Source organism: Capra hircus, chromosome 3, assembly GCF_001704415.2.
Source record: "Capra hircus breed San Clemente chromosome 3, ASM170441v1, whole genome shotgun sequence".
Lineage (NCBI taxonomy): Eukaryota > Metazoa > Chordata > Mammalia > Artiodactyla > Bovidae > Capra > Capra hircus.
Window position 1 is genome coordinate 88,543,766 of NC_030810.1, and position 24,089 is coordinate 88,567,854.

Below are 24,089 nucleotides of genomic sequence, written 5' to 3' on the forward strand. Positions count from 1 at the left end.
TTAAATTGAAGGCCAGTTACAACATGTGCAGGTTTGGTCGAACACCAGACCTTGGTTACACTGGAAGTAGAAGGTCCTGCCTCCTGTGCACTGGTAGAACTTGGTGTTGTCCTCAGGATCGCTATAAATGCCATCTGCTTTTCCAGTGCAGAAACCGTCATCTCCTTCACTGCCACCATCTCCACCACTGCCGCTGTCTCCACCAATATTGGCACAGAAACCTTCACTTCTGGGTATCACTTGTTGATGATACCAAGTCTTGGTGGCTGATGGAGTGCATTCTGAAAGAACAAGAAGATCACTTCAGAGCATCAGCATAAGCTATCTTTGAGCCTAGAAGCAACAACTCTAGACTTCCTCCTGTTTTGGCTTTGTTCTCCAAGAACTTGAGCCCCATGAGAGTTCTAAGCTGTGGCTGGGAAGAATGTTACAAGTGGACAGATGTCCAAGCAAGGAGGAGGGGAGAACAGGGCCACTGGAATCCTCGCAGTGGTCCAGGCAGTAGTTGGCTTCTACTGTCTACACTCAGGGGGAATGAACACAGCCCTGTAGTGACTGGATCAAGGATTTTATGTGGGAGGCTAATTAACACTTGTGTTAGCAGGGGAGGCTTATCTGCCCATTTTCCTGTCATAAGTAATACATCTGCATTTTTGTCATCTTGTTAACCTTAAGTGCTGTATTTTGATTTTTGTCATCTTGTTATGTTTTGTTTCTTAGGCTTTAGTTGTTTTTTTTTTTTAATTTTTTATTTTTTTTAAATTTTAAAATCTTTAATTCTTACATGCGTTCCCAAACATGAACCCCCCTCCCACCTCCCTCCCCACAACATCTCTCTGGGTCATCCTCATGCACCAGCCCCAAGCAAGCTGCACCCTACGTCAGACATGGACTGGCGATTCAATTCTTACATGACAGTATACATGTTAGAATTCCCATTCTCCCAAATCATCCCACCCTCTCCCTCTCGCTCTGAGTCCAAAAGTCTGTGTCTATACACATCTGTGTCTTTTTTCCTGTCTTGCATACAGGGTCGTCATTGCCATCTTCCTAAATTCCATATATATGTGTTAGTATACTGTATTGGTGTTTTTCTTTCTGGCTTACTTCACTCTGTATAATTGGCTCCAGTTTCACCCATCTCATCAGAACTGATTCAAATGAATTCTTTTTAATGGCTGAGTAATACTCCATTGTGTATATGTACCACAGCTTTCTTATCCATTCATCTGCTGATGGACATCTAGGTTGTTTCCATGTCCTGGCTATTATAAACAGTGCTGCGATGAACATTGGGGTACATGTGTCTCTTTCAATTCTGGTTTCCTCGGTGTGTATGCCCAGAAGTGGGATTGCTGGGTCATAAGGTAGTTCTATTTGCAATTTTTTAAGGAATCTCCACACTGTTCTCCATAGTGGCTGTACTAGTTTGCATTCCCACCAACAGTGTAGGAGGGTTCCCTTTTCTCCACACCCTCTCCAGCATTTATTGCTTGCAGATTTTTGGATCGCAGCCATTCTGACTGGTGTGAAGTGGTACCTCATTGTGGTTTTGATTTGCATTTCTCTAATAATGAGTGATGTTGAGCATCTTTTCATGTGTTTGTTAGCCATCCATATGTCTTCTTTGGAGAAATGTCTATTTAGTTCTTTGGCCCATTTTTTGATTGGGTCGTTTATTTTTCTGGAATTGAGCTGCAGAAGTTGCTTGTATATTTTTGAGATTAGTTGTTTGTCAGTTGTTTCATTTGCTATTATTTTCTCCCATTCAGAAGGCTGTCTTTTCACCTTGCTTATATTTTCCTTTGTTGTACAGAAGCTTTTAATTTTAATTAGATCCCATTTGTTTATTTTTGCTTTTATTTCCAGAATTCTGGGAGGTGGATCATAGAGGATCCTGCTGTGATTTATGTCTGAGAGTGTTTTGCCTATGTTCTCCTCTAGGAGTTTTATAGTTTCTGATCTTACATTTAGATCTTTAATCCATTTTGAGTTTATTTTTGTGTGGGGTGATAGAAAGTGATCTAGTTTCATTCTTTTACAAGTGGTTGACCAGTTTTCCCAGCACCACTTGTTAAAGAGATTGTCTTTACTCCATTGTATATTCTTGCCTCCTTTGTCAAAGATAAGGTGTCCATATGTGTGTGGATTTATTTCTGGGCTTTCTATTTTGTTCCATTGATCTATATGTCTGTCTTTGTGCCAGTACCATACTGTCTTGATGACTGTGGCTTTGTAGTAGAGCCTGAAGTCAGGCAAGTTGATTCCTCCAGTTCCATTCTTCTTTCTCAAGATTGCTTTGGCTATTCGAGGTTTTTTGTATTTCCATACAAATCTTGAAATTATTTGTTCTAGTTCTGTGAAAAATGTGGCTGGTAGCTTGATAGGGATTGCATTGAATTTGTAAATTGCTTTGGGTAGTATACTCATTTTCACTATATTGATTCTTCCAATCCATGAACATGGTATATTTCTCCATCTATTAGTGTCCTCTTTGATTTCTTTCATCAGTGTTTTATAGTTTTCTATATATAGGTCTTTAGTTTCTTTAGGTAGATATATTCCTAAGTATTTTATTCTTTTCGTTGCAATGGTGAATGGAATTGTTTCCTTAATTTCTTTTTCTACTTTCTCATTATTCGTGTATAGGAATGCAAGGGATTTCTGTGTGTTGATTTTATATCCTGCAACTTTACTATATTCATTGATTAGCTCTAGTAATTTTCTGGTGGAGTCTTTAGGGTTTTCCATGTAGAGGATCATGTCATCTGCAAACAGTGAGAGTTTTACTTCTTCATTTCCAATTTGGATTCCTTTTATTTCTTTTTCTGCTCTGATTGCTGTGGCCAAAACTTCCAGAACTATGTTGAATAGTAGCGGTGAAAGTGGACACCCTTGTCTTGTTCCTGACTTTAGGGGAAATGCTTTCAATTTTTCACCATTGAGGATAATGTTTGCTGTGGGTTTGTCATAGATAGCTTTTATTATGTTGAGGTATGTTCCTTCTATTCCTGCTTTCTGGAGAGTTTTTATCATAAATGGATGTTGAATTTTGTCAAAGGCCTTCTCTGCATCTATTGAGATAATCATATGGTTTTTATTTTTCAATTTGTTAATGTGGTGAATTACATTGATTGATTTGCGGATATTGAAGAATCCTTGCATCCCTGGGATAAAGCCCACTTGGTCATGGTGTATGATCTTTTTAATGTGTTGTTGGATTCTGATTGCTAGAATTTTGTTGAGGATTTTTGCATCTATGTTCATCAGTGATATTGGCCTGTAGTTTTCCTTTTTTGTGACATCTTTGTCAGGTTTTGGTATTAGGGTGATGGTGGCCTCATAGAATGAGTTTGGAAGTTTACCTTCCTCTGCAATTTTCTGGAAGAGTTTGAGGAGGACAGGTGTTAGCTCTTCTCGAAATTTTTGGTAGAATTCAGCTGTGAAGCCGTCTGGACCTGGGCTTTTGTTTGCTGGAAGATTTCTGATTACCGTTTCAATTTCCGTGCTTGTGATGGGTCTGTTAAGATTTTCTATTTCTTCCTGGTTCAGTTTTGGAAAATTGTACTTTTCTAAGAATTTGTCCATTTCTTCCACGTTGTCCATTTTATTGGCATACAACTGCTGATAGTAGTCTCTTATGATCCTTTGTATTTCTGTGTTGTCTGTTGTGATCTCTCCATTTTCATTTCTAATTTTATTGATTTGATTTTTCTCTCTTTGCTTCTTGATGAGTCTGGCTAATGGTTTGTCAATTTTATTTATCCTTTCAAAGAACCAGCTTTTGGCTTTGTTGATTTTTGCTATGGTCTCTTTTGTTTCTTTTGCATTTATTTCTGCCCTAATTTTTAAGATTTCTTTCCTTCTACTAACTCTGGGGTTCTCCAACTCTTCCTTTTCTAGTTGCTTTAGTTGCAGAGTTAGGTTATTTATTTGACTTTTTTCTTGTTTCTTGAGGTATGCCTGTATTGCTATGAACTTTCCTCTTAGCACTGCTTTTATAGTGTCCCACAGGTTTTGGGTTGTTGTGTTTTCATTTTCATTAGTTTCTATGCATATTTTGATTTCTTTTTTGATTTCTTCTGTGATTTGTTGGTTATTCAGAAGTGTGTTGTTCAACCTCCCTATGTTGGAATTTTTAATAGTTTTTCTCCTGTAATTGAGATCTAATCTTAATGCATTATGGTCAGAAAAGATGCTTGGAATGATTTCGATTTTTTTGAATTTATCAAGTTTAGATTTATGGCCCAGGATGTGATCTATCCTGGAGAAGGTTCCATGAGCACTTGAAAAAAAAGTGAAATTCATTGTTTTGGGGTGAAATGTCCTATAGATATCAATTAGGTCTAACTGATCTAATGTATCATTTAAAGTTTGCGTTTCTTTGTTAATTTTCTGTTTAGTTGATCTGTCCATAGGTGTGAGTGGGGTATTAAAGTCTCCCACTATTATTGTGTTATTGTTGATTTCCCCTTTCATACTTGTTAGCATTTGTCTTACATATTGCGGGGCTCCTATATTGGGGGCATATATATTTATAATTGTTATATCTTCTTCTTGGATTGTTCCTTTGATCATTATGTAGTGGCCTTCTTTGTCTCTTTTCACAGCCTTTGTTTTAAAGTCTACTTTATCGGATATGAGTATTGCCACTCCTGCTTTCTTTTGGTCTCTATTTGCGTGGTATATCTTTTTCCAGCCCTTCACTTTCAGTCTGTATGTGTCCCTTGTTTTGAGGTGGGTCTCTTGTAAGCAGCATATAGAGGGATCTTGTTTTTGTATCCATTCGGCCAGTCTTTGTCTTTTGGTTGGGGCGTTCAACCCATTTACGTTTAAGGTAATTATTGATAAGTGTGATCCCGTTACCATTTACTTTATTGTTTTGGGTTCGAGTTTATACACCCTTTTCGTGTTTCCTGTCTAGAGAATATCCTTTAGAATTTGTTGGAGAGCTGGTTTGGTGGTGCTGAATTCTCTCAGCTTTTGCTTGTCTGTAAAGCTTTTGATTTCTCCTTCATATTTGAATGAGATCCTTGCTGGGTACAGTATTCTGGGCTGTAGGTTATTGTCTTTCATCACTTTAAGTATGTCTTGCCATTCCCTCCTGGCCTGAAGAGTTTCTATTGAAAGATCCGCTGTTATCCTAATGGGAATCCCCTTGTGTGTTATTTGTTGTTTTTCCCTTGCTGCTTTTAATATTTGTTCTTTGTGTTTGATCTTTGTTAATTTGATTAATATGTGTCTTGGGGTGTTTCGCCTTGGGTTTATCCTATTTGGAACTCTCTGTGTTTCTTGGACTTGGGTGATTATTTCCTTCCCCATTTTAGGGAAGTTTTCAACTATTATCTCCTCAAGGATTTTCTCATGATCTTTCTTTCTGTCTTCTTCTTCTGGGACTCCTATAATTCGAATGTTGGAGCGTTTCATATTGTCCTGGAGGTCTCTGAGATTGTCCTCATTTCTTTTAATTCGTTGTTCTTGTTTCCTCTCTGATTCATTTATTTCTACCATTCTATCTTCTATTTCACTAATCCTATCTTCTACCTCCGTTATTCTACTAATTGTTGCCTCCAGAGTGTTTCTGATCTCATTTATTGCATTATTCATTATATTTTGACTCTTTTTTATTTCTTCTAGGTCCTTGTTAAACCTTTCTTGCATCTTCTCAATCCTTGTCTCTAGCCTATTTATCTGTGATTCCATTTTGATTTCAAGATTTTGGATCATTTTCACTATCAATATTCGGAATTCCTTCTCCGGTAGATTCCCTACTTCTTCCACTTTTGTTTGGTTTGGTGGGCAACTCTCCTGTTCCTTTACCTGCTGTGTATTCCTCTGTCTCTTCATCTTGGTTATATTGCTGCGTTTGGGGTGGCCTTTTTATATTCTGGGAATTTGTGGAGTTCTCTTTATTATGGAGCTTCCTCACTTTGGGTGGGGTTCTATCAGTGGCTTGTCAAGGTTTCCTGGTTAGGGAGGCTTGTGTTGGAGTTTTGGTGGGTGGAGCTGGGTTTCTTCTCTCTGGAGTGCAATGGAGTGGCCCGTAATGGGTTACGAGACATCAAAGGTTTTGGGATAATTTTGAGCTGCCTGTATATTGAAGCTCAGGGGAGTGTTCCTGTGTTGCTGGAGAATTTGCGTGGTATGTCTTGTTTTGGAATTTGTTGGCCCTTGGGTGGAACTTGGTTTCGGTGTAGGTATGAAGGCATTAGATGGGCTCCTATTGCTTAATGTTCCCTGAATTCAAGAGTTCTCTAATGTTTTCAGGCTTTGGATTTAAGCCTCCTACTTCTGGTTTTCAGTTTTATTTTTACAGTAGCCTCTAGACTTCTCCATCTATACAGCACCGATGATAAAACATCTAGGTTAAAGATGAAAAGTTTCTCCACATTGAGGGGCACTCAGAGAGGTTCACTGATTTATAAGGAAAAGAGAAGATGGAGGGGGTAGTTAGAGGTAACTGGAATGAGATGCGGTGAGATCAAAAGAGAAGAGAGCAAGCTAGCCAGTAGTCACTTCCTTATGTGCGCTCTATAGTCTGGACCGCTCAGAGGTATTTACAGAGTTATACGGGGAAGAGGAGAGGGAGGAGGTAGACAGAGGTGACCAGGAGGATCAGAGAGAGGAATGAGTAGGAGAGAGACAAATCCTGCCAGTAACCTGTTCCTTAGGTGTTCTCCACCGTCTGGAACACACAGAGATTCACAGAGTTGGATAGAGGAGAGATGGGGGAGAAAAGAGACAGAGGCCACCTGGTGGAGAAAAAGGAGAGTCCAGAGGAGGAGAGAGTGGTCAAGCCAGCAATCTCGCTCTCAGGTAAACTGGGATAGTGAAGTTTGGGTTTTTAAATATACAAAATTGACCACAAAAACCTAAGAGCAAAGATTAAAAATCTAGAGTAGAGGTTGGATTTTCAAAGATACAATATTAGAGAGAAGCAGAAGGAAAAAGGAAGAAAGAAAGAAAAAAAAAAAGAAAAAGAATTATTAAAAAACAAACAAACAAACAAACAAACAATCAAAAAAAAAAGCCATCAACAACCATCCAAAGACTGTATATGGTGTTTGCCTTAAAAAAAAAAAAAAAAGTCTTTTTAAAAAACAAACAAAAAAAATATAGCAATAATAGGTTATAGAAATAAAAATTAGAGGAGAAATAGAAGACTTAACAATTAAAAAAAAGTTAGAAAAAAAAAGCAAAAAAAAAAAAAAAGGAATGATTTTAAAAATATTAAAAATATCTGGCCCTTTCTGGTGTAATGGGCCGTGTGGGATCACTTCCAAGGTGGTTCCCTCTGTTTAACTTCTTCTGTTTGCTGGCCTTTTAGGCTCACTAGTTCAGTTGCGCTGTGGGGAGGGGGGCTGCTGCTAACAAATAGCACTGTCGTGTGCACGCAGTATCTCTGCCCGGCTTGACCTGTCCTTTTTTCGCGGCGCACAAACCGCTCCGGCTCTAGGATGCTCAGCCGGGAACCGTCTGGGGCCGGCCCTAGGCTGCGTGCACTTCCCCGGTCCAAGCCGCTCAGGTTCTGCGCTCAGGCAGCCCTCAGAGGCACAGATTCGGCTGGGACTGCGCTTTGTGCCCTTCCCAGGTCCGAGTAGCTCAGGAGTTTGGCGAGCGCGATCGCCGCGGCTTGTCACCTTTTCTGCCGCTGCTGCTCAGCTTTCTGGGCGGACCGCTGGCGCACCCCGTGCGGTAGATTGTGACTGTCCAGCACCCCCAGAAGTCTTAGCAAAGGAGCTTGCTTGCAGTTAGGTAAGTAAAGTCTCTCCAAGTCTGCAATTGCCCCTTTCCAGTCCTTACGACTCTGGCTGCCTGTCCCCGGCGGGGGATGGTCTGCAGCCAGCTTTTCCCGTTCCATCCTTTGTTCTGTGCTCGGTCCTGGCGGTGTCTTATGTTCGAGCTTTTCGCGTGGTAGCTATCCCACAGTCTGGTTTGCTAGCCCAAGTTAGATCGTTCTGGTTGTGCGTGGGGCTTTCCTGCCCAATTCTTACAAAGCTCTGCAGCCCGCGCCTCCCGCGCGTCCCTGCCCTGCCCCCACTTCCCAGTGGCGGATGCAGGCGTCTGTGCTGCTTTTCCGCTGGGGGAGTTACTGTTGGGCTTGTAATCTGTTGGTTTTAATTATTTATCTATTTTTCCTTCCTGTTATGTTGCCCTCTGTGTTTCCAAGGCTCGCCACAGACTCGGCAGGGAGAGTGTTTCCTGGTGTTTGGAAACCTCTCTTCTTCAAATTCCCTTCCCGGGACGGGCTTCCCTTCCCGGGAGGGAGCTCCCTCCCCACCTCCTTTGTCTCCTTTTTCGTCTTTTATATTTTTTCCTACCTGTTTTTGAAGACAATGATCTGCTTTTCTGGTTGCCTGATGTCCTCTGCCAGCCTACAGAAGTTGTTTTGTGAAGTTTGCTCGGTGTTGAAATGTTCTTTTGAGGAATTTGTGAGGGAGAAAGTGGTCTTCCCGTCCTATTCCTCCGCCATCTTTCCCCCTCCCCCTAGGCTTTAGTTTTTGCTTGTTTCCTTTCAACATTGCCCTTTTGCTGTTTTTTTTTTTTTTCTCCCTCTGGTAATTCAGATATTTTATTTTTCATTTTACTCTATTGCTAGAACACACTCCACCACCACAATTTGCTGCCTCTTACTCCCTCACTCTATAGTTTGAGCCCATCTTTTTAAAAAAGTAATTGTATATATCTGTTTCTTTAGGCTGTATGAGTCTTTGTTGTTGCGTGTGGGTTTTCTCTAGTTGGGCTGCTCTGTCTTCTCATTGCAGCGGGCTTCTCCTGTTGCAGGGCACAGCTTGTAGAGTGCGTGCGTTTCAGTAGCTGTGGCACATCGGCTTAATTGCCCTGCAGCATGTGGGATCTTCCCAGACCAGGGATTAAACCCGAGTTCCCTGGATTGGCAGGCAGATTCTTAACCACTGGATGACCAGGGAAGTCCTGAACCCATCTTTTTGTAATTATCTTTTAACAGGTTTTACAGTAAAAACAAACAAACAATGATTCTGTGAATTTCCTGAAAGCAGAGACATAGGGAACCCTATATCTTCCACTTCTTTATCTCTGCCACCACCTTTAGGCCTTCTCCAGAGATGCTTAGCCAAGGAACATACAAAGTCACACACTACTGAGTCAGCAATGTGAGCCTTTATCCCTGTTCTTTTTCAAGACCTACTTCCAACCCTCACCACTAGCAGCCAAAGACAATATTTGCCTTTAAGGCAGGTGGGAAGTGGCTAAGCCAGCCTGCCTATTTCTAAGTTAGGATAATGGTGCACAGAACTGAGAGATGCAGTTTACTTTAGAGAAAATGTTAGCACATACATCGGACTCACTTTGAAGGTATCTGATTCTTCCTCCCAGACAAAGTTTTCCTGAGAAGAAAAGCCCATCTCTGAAGTATAAGGTATATTCAAAACCTTACCCACATAGCTACTGAACTTAGACTGGCCTCTTTGACTGAAGAATGCATTTCTAAAAAGCTTCTTCCTATGAACCTGTCCCTTTTCCACATGTGCGGGTCTAGATGCTCTATGGCTGCCTCATGCACTCTTGTCCCTCTGCAGTTGCCATTCTTGCAGCTTGACCTGCATCATCTTTAGAACAATGTGGCGAACTCAGTAGTGACCCACCTGAGGACAGGCCCAGGAGTGACTGCAGCTTGTGTATGAGTGGATATTTGCCCTCATTGCAGAAGGAGCCTAAGAAGTCATCCAGGTCAATGGCCCAAACCATGGCCCCACCAAAATTGTTCTCCTTAAGAAAGTCAACCTGTGGACGAAGAGAGCACTTGGCAACCGAAATCAAATGGCATTTACACAACAAACTGGAGTACAGGGTGACAGGGTGATATTAGGGAGAAAAATGCAAGTGGGTTGAAACCCTGTCGATATTTCTTTTATGAACGAATGTGATATGCACTTTGTGAATCCAAGGTTTGATGGGCTGTCTCAGCTCCATTCTTGTTTTCTTTCTCCAGTTAATAAATTCCTCCTGCTGCTGCTGCTGCTAAGTCACTTCAGTCATGTCTGACTCTGTACGACCCCATAGACGGCAGCCCACCAGGCTCCCTCGTCCCTGGAATTCTCCAGGCAAGAACACTGGAGTGGGTTGCCATTTCCTTCTCCAATGCATGAAAGTGAAAAGTGAAAGTGAAGTTGCTCAGTCATGTCTGACTCTTAGCAACCCCATGGACTGCAGCCTACCAGGCTCCTCTGTCCATGGGATTTTCCAGGCAAGAGTACTGGAATGGAGTGTCATTGCCTTCTCCATATAAATTCTTAGGTATATATATACACATATAGTACATTAATAGTATTAATTAATATAATTGTATATTATAGTATATTAATAGAATATTAAATTAGCTATTATATATATATATAATAGCTAATTTAATATACTATTAAACTGATACTAGTATTCTAGGCTAAGCTACATTTCATCTTAGTGTTCATTACTTGCTTAATCTTTACAGGAACTACTAGGTCAATCTTTTTCTTTCACAGGTTTGTGGGAACTCATCCTGTCTTTTGGGGCTTGAGGACCAGGTCTAGCTGACACCAAAGTCTAGATTCTTAACCATTGCACCATATAGCTCTTTTTCTCCTCCATTTTGACCGCCTTCTCCTGACCAGGATTCAATAAAGAGGCACTGACAGAGCAGTGTTACGGAAAGAGCCTAGACTCTGAGCCAGAAAACATGTTCAGTTACTGCCTTTGCATTTTCCAGCTATGAAACCTTGGATTAGTCGCAGCATCTATGAACCTCAGTGTACACATTTGTAAACTGGAGAGGCTATTTGTTACTTCATTGGATTGTGTAGAATCAAGTTAGGTAATGGTTGTAAAGCATTTAGGTAAAAATGTAAAGGATATTTTCATTACTGTCCATGAAAATGTTGGTCTTAAGCCTGGCTTATATAATCATTTCATGGAAGTTAGTATAGATTAATTCTGAACAAAAACTGGGAAAATAAATTTTAACCACATTAGAATATTATACTATATGTTAGTGTATAGTAGTATATGCTGTACACTGGATCTTTAAATCTATATTTAATCATATCATTTGCTCTGTCTTGAGGGAAAGGTAAATCACAATGAGATTGATTTATTCCACTTTGTACATATTTATAACTTTGAAGCCACAGATCTTAGTAAAATGGCTTCATGATGAACTTAGGATTTGAAGCTAAAATTGCATTTTTTTACACTGCTCATACCTTACATTTGCAGCTCTTAATATTGTCATAGCTAACCCACTCAGTGTCTTTATAAGCATATGGAACTTTTTGGTCTTCAATCCAGCCATTTGTGGCTTCACTTAGGAATGTGCAGATCTATGAAGCGAAGAAAGAAGGCAATGTTGAGCATGTCACAGATTATGTCATGTATTGCACGAGGAAGGATGGGAAAAATAGTAAGAAATGGAAGAGCGATGGGAAAAGTGGCATTGTGAAATACCTACATTAATTTCACACATTTCTTTAGAAAGTGACTTTGTATCATAAAACAAGGATACAATTTCTATGAAACCAGGTTCAAAGAAGTGAAATTCCAATTCTATAACCACAGTTTAGTTGAGAAATGGTAAGAATGACCATGAGTACTAAGGTCATTCTTCTGAAAACACTTGAGTCTCTGGCAAAAACTGCTAACTATTCTATCAGTCTGAATTATTAACACAAGATTTGAGTAGATGTTGTTTAGTCACTTAGTCATGTCTGACTTTTTGCAACCCCATGGCTTGCAGCGTGCGAGCCTCCTCTGTCCTCCACTATCTCCTGGAGTCTGCTCAAATTCATATCCATTTAGTCAGTGAGGCTGTCTAACCATCACATCCTCTCCAGCCCTCTTCTCATTTTGTCTTCAATCTTACCCATCATCAGGGTCTTTTCCAATAAGTTGGCTCTTCACATCAGGTGGCCCAAGTATTAGAGCTTCAGATTTGAGTAAATGCAATCAAATCAGATTTGAAAGAAGATCCAATTATTTGCCATCCCTGAGCTAAATTATTGAAATCCTTCTCCATCTATTTACATGGATGTAATAGAATTCAGTATAGTTTTGAACTATAGAAAAGATGGTCCCATATACTTCTAAACCCAAAAGGAAATTCACATTGATTTTTTTTTTTAAGTAAAAAGTGTTCTTCAGCCATCAACCTGCCTTTCCACAGGCTATATGCTCAGAGCTATGAGCTGCCAGGGTATAGGATCTCAAGAACATAAGGATAGCAAGATGACTTAGAGAGTGGAAGAATTTTCCCCAGGGCATTTTAGCCTGAATTAGCCATGGTGGTTACCTCATAGTAAGCCCAGAAGCCAGCCTCAAGTGTGTAAGGACCAGATGACCCTGCTCCAGAGACTGGGGCACAGACTGAGGTGTCAGAAGTGCTGAGCCGGAAGGTTCTCCCATAGGTGGGGAACCCCATGATGAGCTTCTCTGAAGGGACCCCATTGTCTCTCCAGTACTTCATGGCATATTCCTGCAGAAGCAACACAGACATTATTCCTCACCAGTGTTTGTCCCACATGATGAAAAACGTCTAGCTAATTGTCCCACAAAGAGAAAGCCTTCCTACAACCAACACTCCTAATCTCGTCCCTGTCTTTCTTCTGCATATGACTGGGGGGTTTTCTTTCTTACACAGTTGAAATAACGCATGTTGCCTTGATCCTTGGATCCTACGTGCAGAGGACTGTTGTGTCCTGTACATGGGTCCCAGCCACCATGGAAGTCATAGGTCATCACACTTATGAAATCAAGAAGCCTAGAACAAGAGAATTTGAACATCATGACACAGGAGCATTTTTTAATAGACAATTTAACAGCAAGAAATGATAGCTGTGGAAATTCATGATGTCAAGTAGATATCCATATGATCCCATTAATGTGGCTTCCTAGGTGTCTCCTGGTTATCTTCTGCGACTCCCATGAGGCTAGACAGAAAGTCTCCTTTACTTCCTTGAAAGATTAAGGGCAAACCCAGAGCAGAAGATAAGGAAATATAGTTGTTAAAGTATGTGTCTCAGAAACACATGTCTCTAGGATTATGGGAACTGCAGGTGGAAATCTCTCCTATTGTTTCGTCAGTAATAGCTTTCTCGATTTTACAGCTTTTCAAAAGAAACTGTCAGTGAGAACTGCTGTTACATATAAAGATTTTCCAAGATCTTAAATCTTCTCTTTCCCCTAAAGCCTACCGTAGTGACAATATAAAGGGGTCACCACCTTATCCCAGAACCACTAAATATTCAAACATTTTTGGCAATTGATGGTACCAACCTTCTCAACATTATGTTTACATAACTACTGGGAATGCTTTCTACTAAAATGTTTAAGGAATCTCTGCTCTGGGATGTGGAGGCCCTGGGAGGCTCATCACACTCACTTTCCAACCTCTGCAATTTCATATCCTGTATCAATGGTCTCTTTGCCAGCAGACACAGCTGCTGTGATCAGCAGTCTGGGTTTTCCTGTTTCTTCAGCCTCTTCTTCAAAAGCCTGTATCATTTCCTGGAGAGAGAAAAGAGGGTGGATTTTAGTGGTTGTCTTCATTATCTATTCCCTATGGTGAATACCTCTTGAGATGGTTTCCAGCCCGTAACAATTCCCTATTTCTGAAACTAGCTCCTGAAATTTAGGGATAGAGTCTGGTAAGGTATAACTTGGAATAAATTGATGCAGACATGGAGTCCTTGAATCTAAGTCTCGTTTAATGACAATTCTACAGAAAAAGATCAGGAATTCCTGGCAGAGGGTCTAGGAGCTGTCCTCTCTATTGTGACTTCACCATCCCTCTTAAAGTTCTATTCTCAGCATTTGTGTATAGCAAGACTAATGTCTTTCCTGCCTCTAGGCCTTTGCAAATGCTGTTACCACATCCTTAGAAAATTCTTCCCATCCTTTGTATTCCTGGTTCCTTTTACTTCATATTGCTGCTCAAATGTCACTTCCCTGGGAAGACTCCCCTGAGCATCTAATTTTGCTGCTATCATTGCTATTACCACGATTGACATTTATTTATTTCTTTAGCTCCATATTCTCCACTATGCTGTAATCCCAAGAGCAGGAATCAGGTTTACCTTGCTCCCTGCTCTGTATCCAGTGGGTCTCGATCACAGAAAGCACACAACACTTGTTGAATGAATGACATAGTGAAATTCCTTCTTCCTGATTCAAAACTTTATTTGAAAAGAAGATTCAAGATGGAAGTATAGGAAGACTCTGAACTGACTCCTTTCATGGACACAGCAAACTACAACTATATAAAAAAAAATTCCCCTGAAAAGGACCTGAAAACCAGATGAATAGTATTCTCAACAAAGGGTAAAAAGACAGCATTGAGATGGGTAGAAGAAACAGATACATAGTCATTCCAAGGGAAAACCACACTCCAGCCACAGTGATCCACAGTTGAAAGTGTAACAAAGGTACAGTTACCTGAAATTAACATGACATTGTAAATCAACTACACTCCAATAAATCTTTATTAAAAAACAAAGATACTTATTTTCCCTAAGGAATGAAAGTTTCAAGTTCCACATCATGCAAACCATCCCAAAGCTGCTTCTCAGGAGAAAAAAGCATCTCCCTTCCCCCTGCCCCCCAAAAAAGAAGTTTGAAAACCAGTATGAAATACTCTCAGGAAAACCATAGAACTACAGGGGAAAGAAAGCTCATTTTTAAAGGGCCCAGTTTCACTTGATCAAAAACCTACATAAAATCACCAGATTGAAAAGTATATGGAAGATAGATGAAAGAGCTCCACTCACTAATCCTGACACAGCTGCTAGAGAGTAAGGAACAGTGGGATGATCCCTAGGTCAGTTCCATTTTTGCCATCTCAAGCCACCTTACTAATAAAGGGACTGGTGGCATCATATTGGAAATCTCCATCTAACCTGTGGGTGCACATGGCCAAGAGTCCTGCCAACCCCTGTGCCTCAGCAGTGCCTCACAGTTAGCCAGGAAATAACCTTGCTGGGCACTGGCGGGTAGGGGCCCCCTGCAGTTCTGAGGTGCAGCCCTATCTCCCAGCACCTGGCATCCACTGAAAACAGACCTTGCAGCCATTAGAGGGGCAGCCCTGCCCACAAGCCCCCAGAAGCCACCGTGGATGAGTCTCACAGCCATTTGGGGCCAGCTCACCCACTAGTTACTGGCAGCCACCATGGCATTTCAAGACCTAGTGCTGACCACCAGCATTCAGCAGCCGCTGTGGTGAGACCCCAGAGGCATCCTGCAGGGCCAGCCCTGCATATCGGTCTGCTGTCGTCGTAGCTGTGACCCTGCCAAAACAGGAGAACATACACAGCCCACAGAGGGCGCATGGCTTGTGCACATTGCTCAGGTGGCCAGGTAGGATGGTGCGCCTGAACCCCACAGGGTATCTCCCACATAAAGCCACTCATCAAGACTGGGAGATGTAGCTGCTTTATCTAATGCATCAAAACAAACACAGAAAATTAGGGAAAAATGAGGAGACAGGTTCTAATCAAGAGAAGAAGACAAAATCTCAGAAAAAGAATGAAATGAAATGGAGATAACCAATCTACCTGAGAACGAGTTCAACAAAATGATCATAAAGATACTGAACTTGGGAGGAGAAGGGAAGAACACAATGACGTCATCAACAAATAGCTAGAAAATATTTTTTAAAAACACAAAAACTAAACAGAAGTTATAACTGAACTGCAAAATACCCTACATGTGTTCAACAACAGATTGGAATAGGTAGAAAAATCAGTGAGCCAAAAGACAAAGTAATGGAACTCACTGGCACAGAGCAGCAGGTTGAACAAAGAATTTTAAAAAGTGAAGATACTTTAAGGAACCTTTGGTACAATATCAAGTAGAACAGCATTCCCATTATACAGTCCCAGAAGTAGAAGAGAAAGGGACATAAAATTATTTGAAGAAATAGCAACTGAAGACTTCCTAATCTGGGGAAGGAAATAGACATCCAAGTCCAAGATGCTTAGATTTCAAAATAAAAATGAACCCAAAGAGACATGCTCCAAGACACATTGTAATACAAATGGTAAAATTTAATGAAAAAAGAAAGAATCTGCTGCTTTAAGGAAAGCAGAAAGGGAAAAATAATTTTGTTACTTAAAAGTGAAATCCCGTAAGGCTATCATTAGATTTTTCTGCAGAAACCTTACAGGCCAGTAGGAAGAGGCCTAACGTATTCTTACATATTCTTAGGCTACAAAGAAAGAAGGGATGAGCACTAAGTTCTGGGAGGAGGGTATTAGTTTCTCTTCCTATATATGAGATGACAGGGCTTCCCAGGTGGCGCTAGTGTTAAAAAAAAAACCGTCTGCCAATGGAGAAGACACAACAGACACGAGTTCAATCCCTGGGTCAGGAAGATCCCCTGGAGAAGGAAATAGTAACCTACTCCAGTATTCTTGCCTGGAGAATCCCATGGACAGAAGAGCCTGGCAAGCAGCAGTCCATAGGGTCTCAGAGTCAGACACAACTGAAGTGACTTAGCATACACACACACACGCACACACACACACACATATATATACATATATGTTTGTCCTAAAAGTTCATTTGGATCTTTCCATAAGATGTTATAGGAATTCTACTCAGCCTTAATAAACAATGAAATCCTGCCATTTGCAACCACATGGATAGAGGTAAGGGTATTTTGCTAAGTGAAACGAGTGAGAGGGAGAAAAACAAATACCATATTATATTAATCATATGTGGAATCTGAGGAGAAAAAAAAAACAGCAAACAAATAAAATAAAACAAAAGCAAATTCATAGATACAGAGAGTGAATTGGTGGTTACCAGAGAGGAAGGGAGTAGGGGGTGGACAAACAGATAAAAGACATCAGCTTCATGATGATGGCTAATAACTGGATTTGTGGTTGTGATCACTCGGCAATGTACAAAGATGTTGAACTATAATGCTGTGCTACCAGGAACATATGATAAAAAAAGAATTTCTTCATTGGATTCCTTCAGTTACCTATATCCTCCCAGTAAATTCTCTTTTGACTTAAGCTACCCAAAGAGTCTGTTTCTATTGCTTACAACTCCCAAACACCTTCATAAGTGTGCTTCTGAGGACAGCAGCCTTTGCTGTCCCTGGGAAACGCAACTCTCACAGACAGTCCATGAAGGCACTAGCCTCTCCACGAAAAGACAGAGAACTAGTGCTTCATCCCCACCTTGATCAGGATGGTAAATCGCTGTTTGTCCTCAGCTGGGCTTCCACTGGACCCCGGATATTCAATATCCAAGTCAATGCCGTCAAATTCATGTTGACGAAGGAAGTCAATGACGGAACAGATGAAGATTTTTCGGTTGGCAGCTGAGGAGACCATGGTGGTGAATCTAGGCAGACAGTTTGTCTATATTAACGTCACTGATCCCTAAATCATCCTTACACCCTTGAATATCAATTTCATTATGCATTTTATAATAACTTCTGTTGGATTTTTACAGCTAAGTGAATTCAAATTGTTAATGGTAATTAGTAGAAAATTTTATAATTAAATTTTTATTTTATTCAGTATACCCAATGAATAATATTTTTCTGTTTATAGATCAGTGGTATATGTGCATTTTACTTATTAGTGAGATCTTTCAGGGGCAGTGGTTTAGCCACCACAGTGCTTTGATCCTAAGATGTTTATTTTTTTATTTACTGTTTCCAAAATTAAGATGTGACTTATAAAATGTGAATACATTTAATGAAGCACTTCTGACCCCCAATATATGAATATATTGTGAGTCTTGCATTTGAAGGTGACTTAATATCTAGAAAAATTAGTGCCTCTGCCATAGTCAGCAATTTTATAGTCTATTAACACATATTCAAACCCTCTTGGTTAGTTCCTGATTATAAAAAGTCTGTGGTAAACCCTTTGTAAACTGGATCACAACCTCCTTAATTCATCTCCTTTTTGCTTTTCTTTTTGTTTTTAGTTCTGGTATTCAATGGCTATACTTTTTTTAAATCAAAATAAACTGACTAGCACAAACTAGGTAATCTAAAAAGTCAAGAGTAGAGATATTGTCTGGAGTTTGGGGGAACTGACCTGCAAAGATTTTCTTATTTAAGTGATTTGTGAGGAAGATAAGAAAAAATTCTACTGGCAGAGTGGACTTGAGGTTAAAAAAAAAGAAAGAAAAGAAATATTGGTCAAATGCTATATGTGAGAATTAACTTGTTACCTCATAGGGAACTGCCAGAAGTTTCACTTGGCTATTAGAGTGAGAATAAAAACACTCATTACATTTTGCTCCAACATTTTAAGCATGACTGGCTACCTTGGGAAAATTGTGGAGGGAAGAAGAGAGGGGCAAGTTACTTTTCATGTCAAATAACTTTGTGCTGTCTAATTTTAAAATAATTATGGGAAGACATTGGGCTTCCCAGGTGGTGCTAGTTGTAAAGAACCCGCCTACCAGTGCAGGAGACATGAGGCATGGGTTTGATCCTGGGTCAGGAAGATGCCCTGAAAAAGGGCATGGCAACCCACTCCAGTATTCTTGCCTGGAGAATCCCATGGACAGAAGAGCCTGGCGGGCTGCAGTTCATAAGGTCACAAAGAGTGGGACATGACTGAAGTGACTTAGCACACACAGCACATGCGGAGACATCAACTTCATCATTTAAAAAGTTGTTTGCCACTGACTTGGACAACTTTCAACATACAAGTCAAGTCTAATCTCATCATCTCTTTTTTCTAACTCAGAGTCAAAAAGCCTGTGAGGTTGCCAATCCTTTCTCTCTACTTCCCCAGAGAAGAGCCTATGACTCAGCCCAGGGCTCATGGTCTTATGGCAGCCCAGGCGCTTCTCTGTCACCAAGCTAGTCTGTCTCACTCACCATTCTCTACTGTCTTTCGAGTGTTTCCCCATCATTTCCCCCATTCTACTGCTATTTCTCCAGGTCTGCTGCAGTCAGCCCTTTCCATCCATGGACAGTTTCTTCTTAAGAGCTGGCCTCTTTCCCCCTGGAACATTCATTTTCACCTCCCCACTGGTATCTTATTTCCCCACTCCAGCTTGAGGGTTTCTTTCTTTTGCCTCCACTCTCATTTTCTGGCCATGGAAAGACTTACTTCTGAGTGCCAAAGTTCCAGCCACCAACTGCCAGTAAAGTGACCAGATCTTTGTTGCTGCAGAAAGAAACCAAGAGGCACATTTAAGTGAAAGCTCTGTGAGCTTTAGGATACATATATTGCAGAAAACAACTCTTCTATCCCCATTCTTGAGTCTCTGAGAAATGGGCAACAGCCAAGTACAAGCTCTAAAGTTCCCATGGCAAGTGCTCCTCCCATCTGCCCACGTAAGTCTTTACATCATAGGTTACCACATATCCATCAGAAATCTGCAAAGGACTGCCTTTCAGAATCTTACGAAATTTGGGGATGAACTAGGGACAGAACTTGGGCTCTCCACTCTCCCTCACTGATTCCCATTCACTTTGGATTCAATTCCTACTGACTGTTCTTTCAGGGCTTGGAACTCAGGATACAGGACATCAATGTCATTCCATTCATAGGGAGCAATCTTGTTGTCATTCATGGTGGCAAAAGCGTATATCAGATGTGTGCACAGACATGGGTCCACATCCTTGGGGAAGAACTTGGCTGGTTCTGGTCGATACTGAGACCAGTTGGTAAAGTAGCACACTAGCTTATAGGCTGAACCTGCAAGAGAAAGCGGCGGTCATTGTGGTGCAGGGCTCCACTGTCTGTGTCACTTGCTGATGAGCTCCTCAAGGGGAAGGGGTCCCTAAGAGGTCACATGGCAGATACCTGGTAGATACTGCAGTACCCTTTTCCCTTGCTTATGGAAGACCTGGCTAAGCAGTCATGACACTTTTGTCAACAGGTCTAAGCTTATTTCTTGACCCAGAAAGTTTGAAATCGTTTCAAGTCTACACATAAAATAAAATAAATTTGCGATCATAGCAGCAAGTGGTAAGGTTAATGATGATCCTTGCATAATTCATAATTTCAAAGATTACTCAAGTTCATTACCAATAAAACAAATATCTTTTGTAGATGGCATATGATGTGACTGATATTTGATTGAGAGGCTTTATGCAAATTGGTTTGCTTAAATTTTAATTCCAATACAGCCTAATGGGGGAAACATTCTCGTTTTCAGGTGAGACTCAGGACTACTCAAGGCTGAAAGTTTAAGATGAATTCCAATTCATTCATCCATTTATTCCACAAATACTGATTGTGCCTACACTACTTCCAGGCAGTCTTGCTCCAAAGCTCATGCTCTTCCCAGTCTCCTGAGTCCCCATATCTGGATTTTAGTCATGTTCACATCCACAGCCAATGCCTAGTTATTAGAAATAATGTGAAGATATTTGAGAGGAAAAAAGACAAAACAAAGAAGAGTATAAACTACAAAGGTAATAAATACTTACCAGTCTTGGCATCAGAATATAGGTTTAAGTCCTGATTCTGAACAATCAAGGACAAATCACTTCTGCCCTCTCTGCTTTAGTTTTCCCATCTATAAAGTGAATTATTCTGGATTAGGTGAGCTATAGGCCCCCTCCCATTGCTGGCTTTCTGAGATCAACCAAAACAGGCTGGGAGCTAGCTCAAGTCCCAACATCACGAAACAGGTCCTAGCCCTGACATCATGAAAGGAGGAGGAAATTCAGAGTCAGAAGCAAGGAAGGAAAGAAGAGTAACTATCAGGAAAATTGGAGTGTGGCTAGGAGGTTGTGTTACTCCTTACCTAGTTGTACCTGCAGCAGAACAGCCAAGCCTGAAACAAACAAAGAAACAAAACTCAGAAACAAGGCATTCTTAGATGGGCTTCCCAGTTAGGACCCGGTGCTACCCAGGAGACTTTCAGAATGTCTGAAAGTCACTCTGAGTTTTTGGATTTATCAGTGGTATTTTCCAGGACCCCATTTCATCATTCTCAGGCCTGGATCCCAAGTTCCTCTACACAGAGGCCAAGGCATGGGGGAATAACTCATGTCGAAGCTTGACTAAAACAGAAGCCCACCCTTCTCTGCATTCCCAGGGGCACCCCATGACAGGTGGGAAGGGAGAAGAGCAGAAAGAGTGGGAGACTCACAGGCCCAGAGCAGCATCCTCCCCATCGTGCCCACACGCTGGCCATCTGGGCAGCTTCCGGGCTCAGTCTTATATAAGACTTTTATCACTGCCGGAAAAGCACCGCTGCCACCTCCTGGCACAGGTGCCCAAGGTTGTCACATTCATACCTCCACCCATCTCAGATTCATAGAAATGTAAGGGGGAGAGAGTCCCAGGACTATTCCCTCGCCAGCCCAGGCCTGGCTATTCTGCCAGAACCCCTTACAGTTGGAGGACTTAGCTCAGCACTGAGGCCAAATCTATGAAAACCCAGGGAAGGAATGAAGGGCATGGTTCTGAAGTCAGGGTCCCAAGCCAGAAAAAACCATGAGGGTTAGTTGTGATATTAAGCAGCTTTCACTTAAGGAATGTAATTTTCCTCCTATAGGACCAGCCCTTATCTTAAGGCCAATGGTCAGGATTCTGGAATGAACCTGAAGGGAAGGGGCAGGATCAGCCTCATCTTCTCCCCCTTGTCTCCTGGGGATTTTACAGCCACAGTTCTGGGGGGAAGGATAGAGGCAGACAGAGGATGCTGCAGGTGCCAGCTTTCCTCCCATACTGGGATGGGGAGAGGGCATCAGCTGTCAGATAAACATGAATCTTGTATCTCTGCCCCCTTGTCCTCATTCTGGGTGGAGTGGTGGCATCAGGGTGTAAGGAACATTTTTGATCTGATTGTTTTATAAATTGAGTTAGAGATCTCATCTGGAAAAGCCAAAGCTATAAAAACGTTTGTAAATCTCAGCTCTAGAACAACTAAAAAGCCGTGGATACAACTGGGCTCTAAACAATGTACTGAATCGACCCATTTAAATGATTGACTTTCTAACTGATATTTTTATACTATATCAGCAGCATAGTAGGACAGTAAGGGATAAAAAATGGAATAATCCTGAAAAGAGCAGAACAAATATAGCTAGCATAACTTTATCTCAGTTCCTAGTGATTTTCATCTCTGAAAAAAACCAAAAACACAAGCATGTAAATAAAAATAATGCCATTAAAAAGAGGTGGTGCAGGAAGATGAACAGAGAAAAGAGAACCCAACAAGAGATGGGAGAGTAAGACAAGCACTGGAAGAAAACTAGCCTTTCTTTTAGGACCATGCTTCTAGCATCAGTGAAGATAGAAATGCTGCCATAGTCAATTGAGATAAGAGAATTAGAAGCAGACATGTGTGTGCATGTCAGGAGTCCCTTGGAAATTTGAAATGATGAAAGAAGAATAGAAAAGCGTAGAGCTCTGTGTAAAGACTACTTCATGCCTATCAGATCCAGAGAGAAAAGAAATCAGGTAAGAATAAGGCTCCATCTTCAATTATAGAGGGACATCTCTGATAGCTCAGTTGAAAAAGAATCCACCTGCAATGCAGGGGACCCCAGTTCGATTCCTGGGTTGGGAAGATCTGCTGGAGAAGGGATAGGCTACCCACTCCAATATTCTTGGGCTCCCCTGTGGCTCAGCTGGTAAAGAATTCACCTGCAGTGTGGGAGACCTGGGTTTGATCCCTGGTTTGGGAAGATCCCCTGGAGAAGGGAACAGCTACCCACTCCAGTATTCTGGCCTAGAGAATTCCATGAGCTGTATAGTCCATGGGGTCACAAAGAGTCCGACATGACTGAGTGACCTTCACTTTGTGCTTCCCTAGTAGCTAAGATGGTAAAGCATCCACCTATAATGCAGGAGATCCAGGTGTGATCCCTGGGTAGGGAAGATTCCCTGGAGAAGGAAATGGCAACCCACTCCATTATTCTTGCCTGGAGAATTCCATGGACAGGGGAGCCTGGTGGGCTACAGTCCATGGGGTTGCAAAGAGTTGGACACGACTGAGCAACTAACACACACCAATTACAGACTCACCTGTGAGGAGAATAAGCTTTGCCATGGTTGCTGTCAGTATTGGTCTTGCAGAGCTTGGATTTGCCTTTTATGACATCTGACTATCAGGTCGTCATAAAGGATATCTTCCAAGCGGAGAGCATGTAATCCAGATGTGTATATAGCTAATCAGTAAGTCAACAGATCTCCTCCCCTACAAACACCACTCATGGACCTCCAACCCGCACTCTACCACCTCCTCTGCTTAATAAGGACAAAACATCTCCTAACGAGGTAGCAGAGACCATCACCATGAAAAGTACCAGCATAATAGGGTTTTTGTTTTGTTTTGTTCTGTTTTTTGGCCGTTCTCAGGGCTGACAGGCATCCATTTAAACGTTATGATTAGATTCTTATGCTGTGGACATTTAGTGCCTGGCATCAAAGCATGTATTTATTGAAAAGTAAACACTAAAAATCCTTGGAAGGTGTTAGCTGTTCTTAGACCTTTCTTCTTTGTAGAATTAGTCTTATGTAACTTACGCAATCAGTGCCTAAGAAAAGTCCATCTTTAGGTGCTACTTGATGAACCTTCTACACCTGTTCTTTGGAATGTATGTGCGCAGGTGCTCAGTCATGTCCTACTCAGGACTGACCCCATGGACTGTAGCCCTCTGTCTGTGGGATTTCCCAGGCAAGAACGCTGGAGTACTGGAGTGGATTGCCATTTCCTCCTTCAGGGAGGAAACCCAAGGAATGAACCCACATCTCCGTGTCTCGTGCACTGGCAGGGAGATTCTTTACCACTGAGCCACCCAGTGTGAGACAACCTTAGTCATGATTATACAGTAATTTTATCTAAAAACATATGGTTCCCAAAATGTATCCTCTGAAGGTCAGTAAGAACTCTCTAATCCACAGTTCCAAATTATATCTAGAAAAAGTTTAAAAATATTTTGTGCTGCAGACAGATAGAGACGATGGTGATGCTACTGAGGTCTCTTTTAATAGAAGTATTTGCAACTTGACCATTGATGGAACTTTTTGTTTAAAATTTATTCCAGTTCAGCTTCCTAAACATTATGCACTACTATTATCCTATTAAAAATCTCTGCCTCAGCCAAAATGGCCTGTTCATTGTCCCCAACATGTTTTGCA

General features: G+C 41.3%; 1 protein-coding gene across 1 annotated transcript; it reads right to left on the minus strand.

The window, feature by feature from the left end:
• LOC102183118 (acidic mammalian chitinase-like) lies at positions 1–22,998 on the minus strand. Its single transcript, XM_005677996.1, has 11 exons — positions 22,974–22,998; positions 20,743–20,772; positions 19,481–19,685; positions 19,095–19,151; positions 17,193–17,358; positions 13,391–13,515; positions 12,646–12,769; positions 12,302–12,484; positions 11,220–11,336; positions 9,627–9,765; positions 1–281 (listed from the first exon to the last, which is right to left on the minus strand). The coding sequence occupies exons 1-11, from the start codon at positions 22,996–22,998 to the stop codon at positions 1–3; spliced, it is 1,452 nt and encodes a 483-aa protein (XP_005678053.1).

Bases quoted from the DNA above. Each gene is read 5' to 3' on its own strand.
- LOC102183118 (XM_005677996.1), bottom strand. From the start codon at position 22,998: ATGGCAAAGCTTATTCTCCTCACAG. The intron at 11,337-12,301 runs GTAACCACCATG...TTCGCTTCATAG, and splicing joins GCTTCTGGGCTTACTATGAG to ATCTGCACATTCCTAAGTGA. The intron at 9,766-11,219 runs GTATGAGCAGTG...CTTCGTCCACAG, and splicing joins TTAAGAGCTGCAAATGTAAG to GTTGACTTTCTTAAGGAGAA.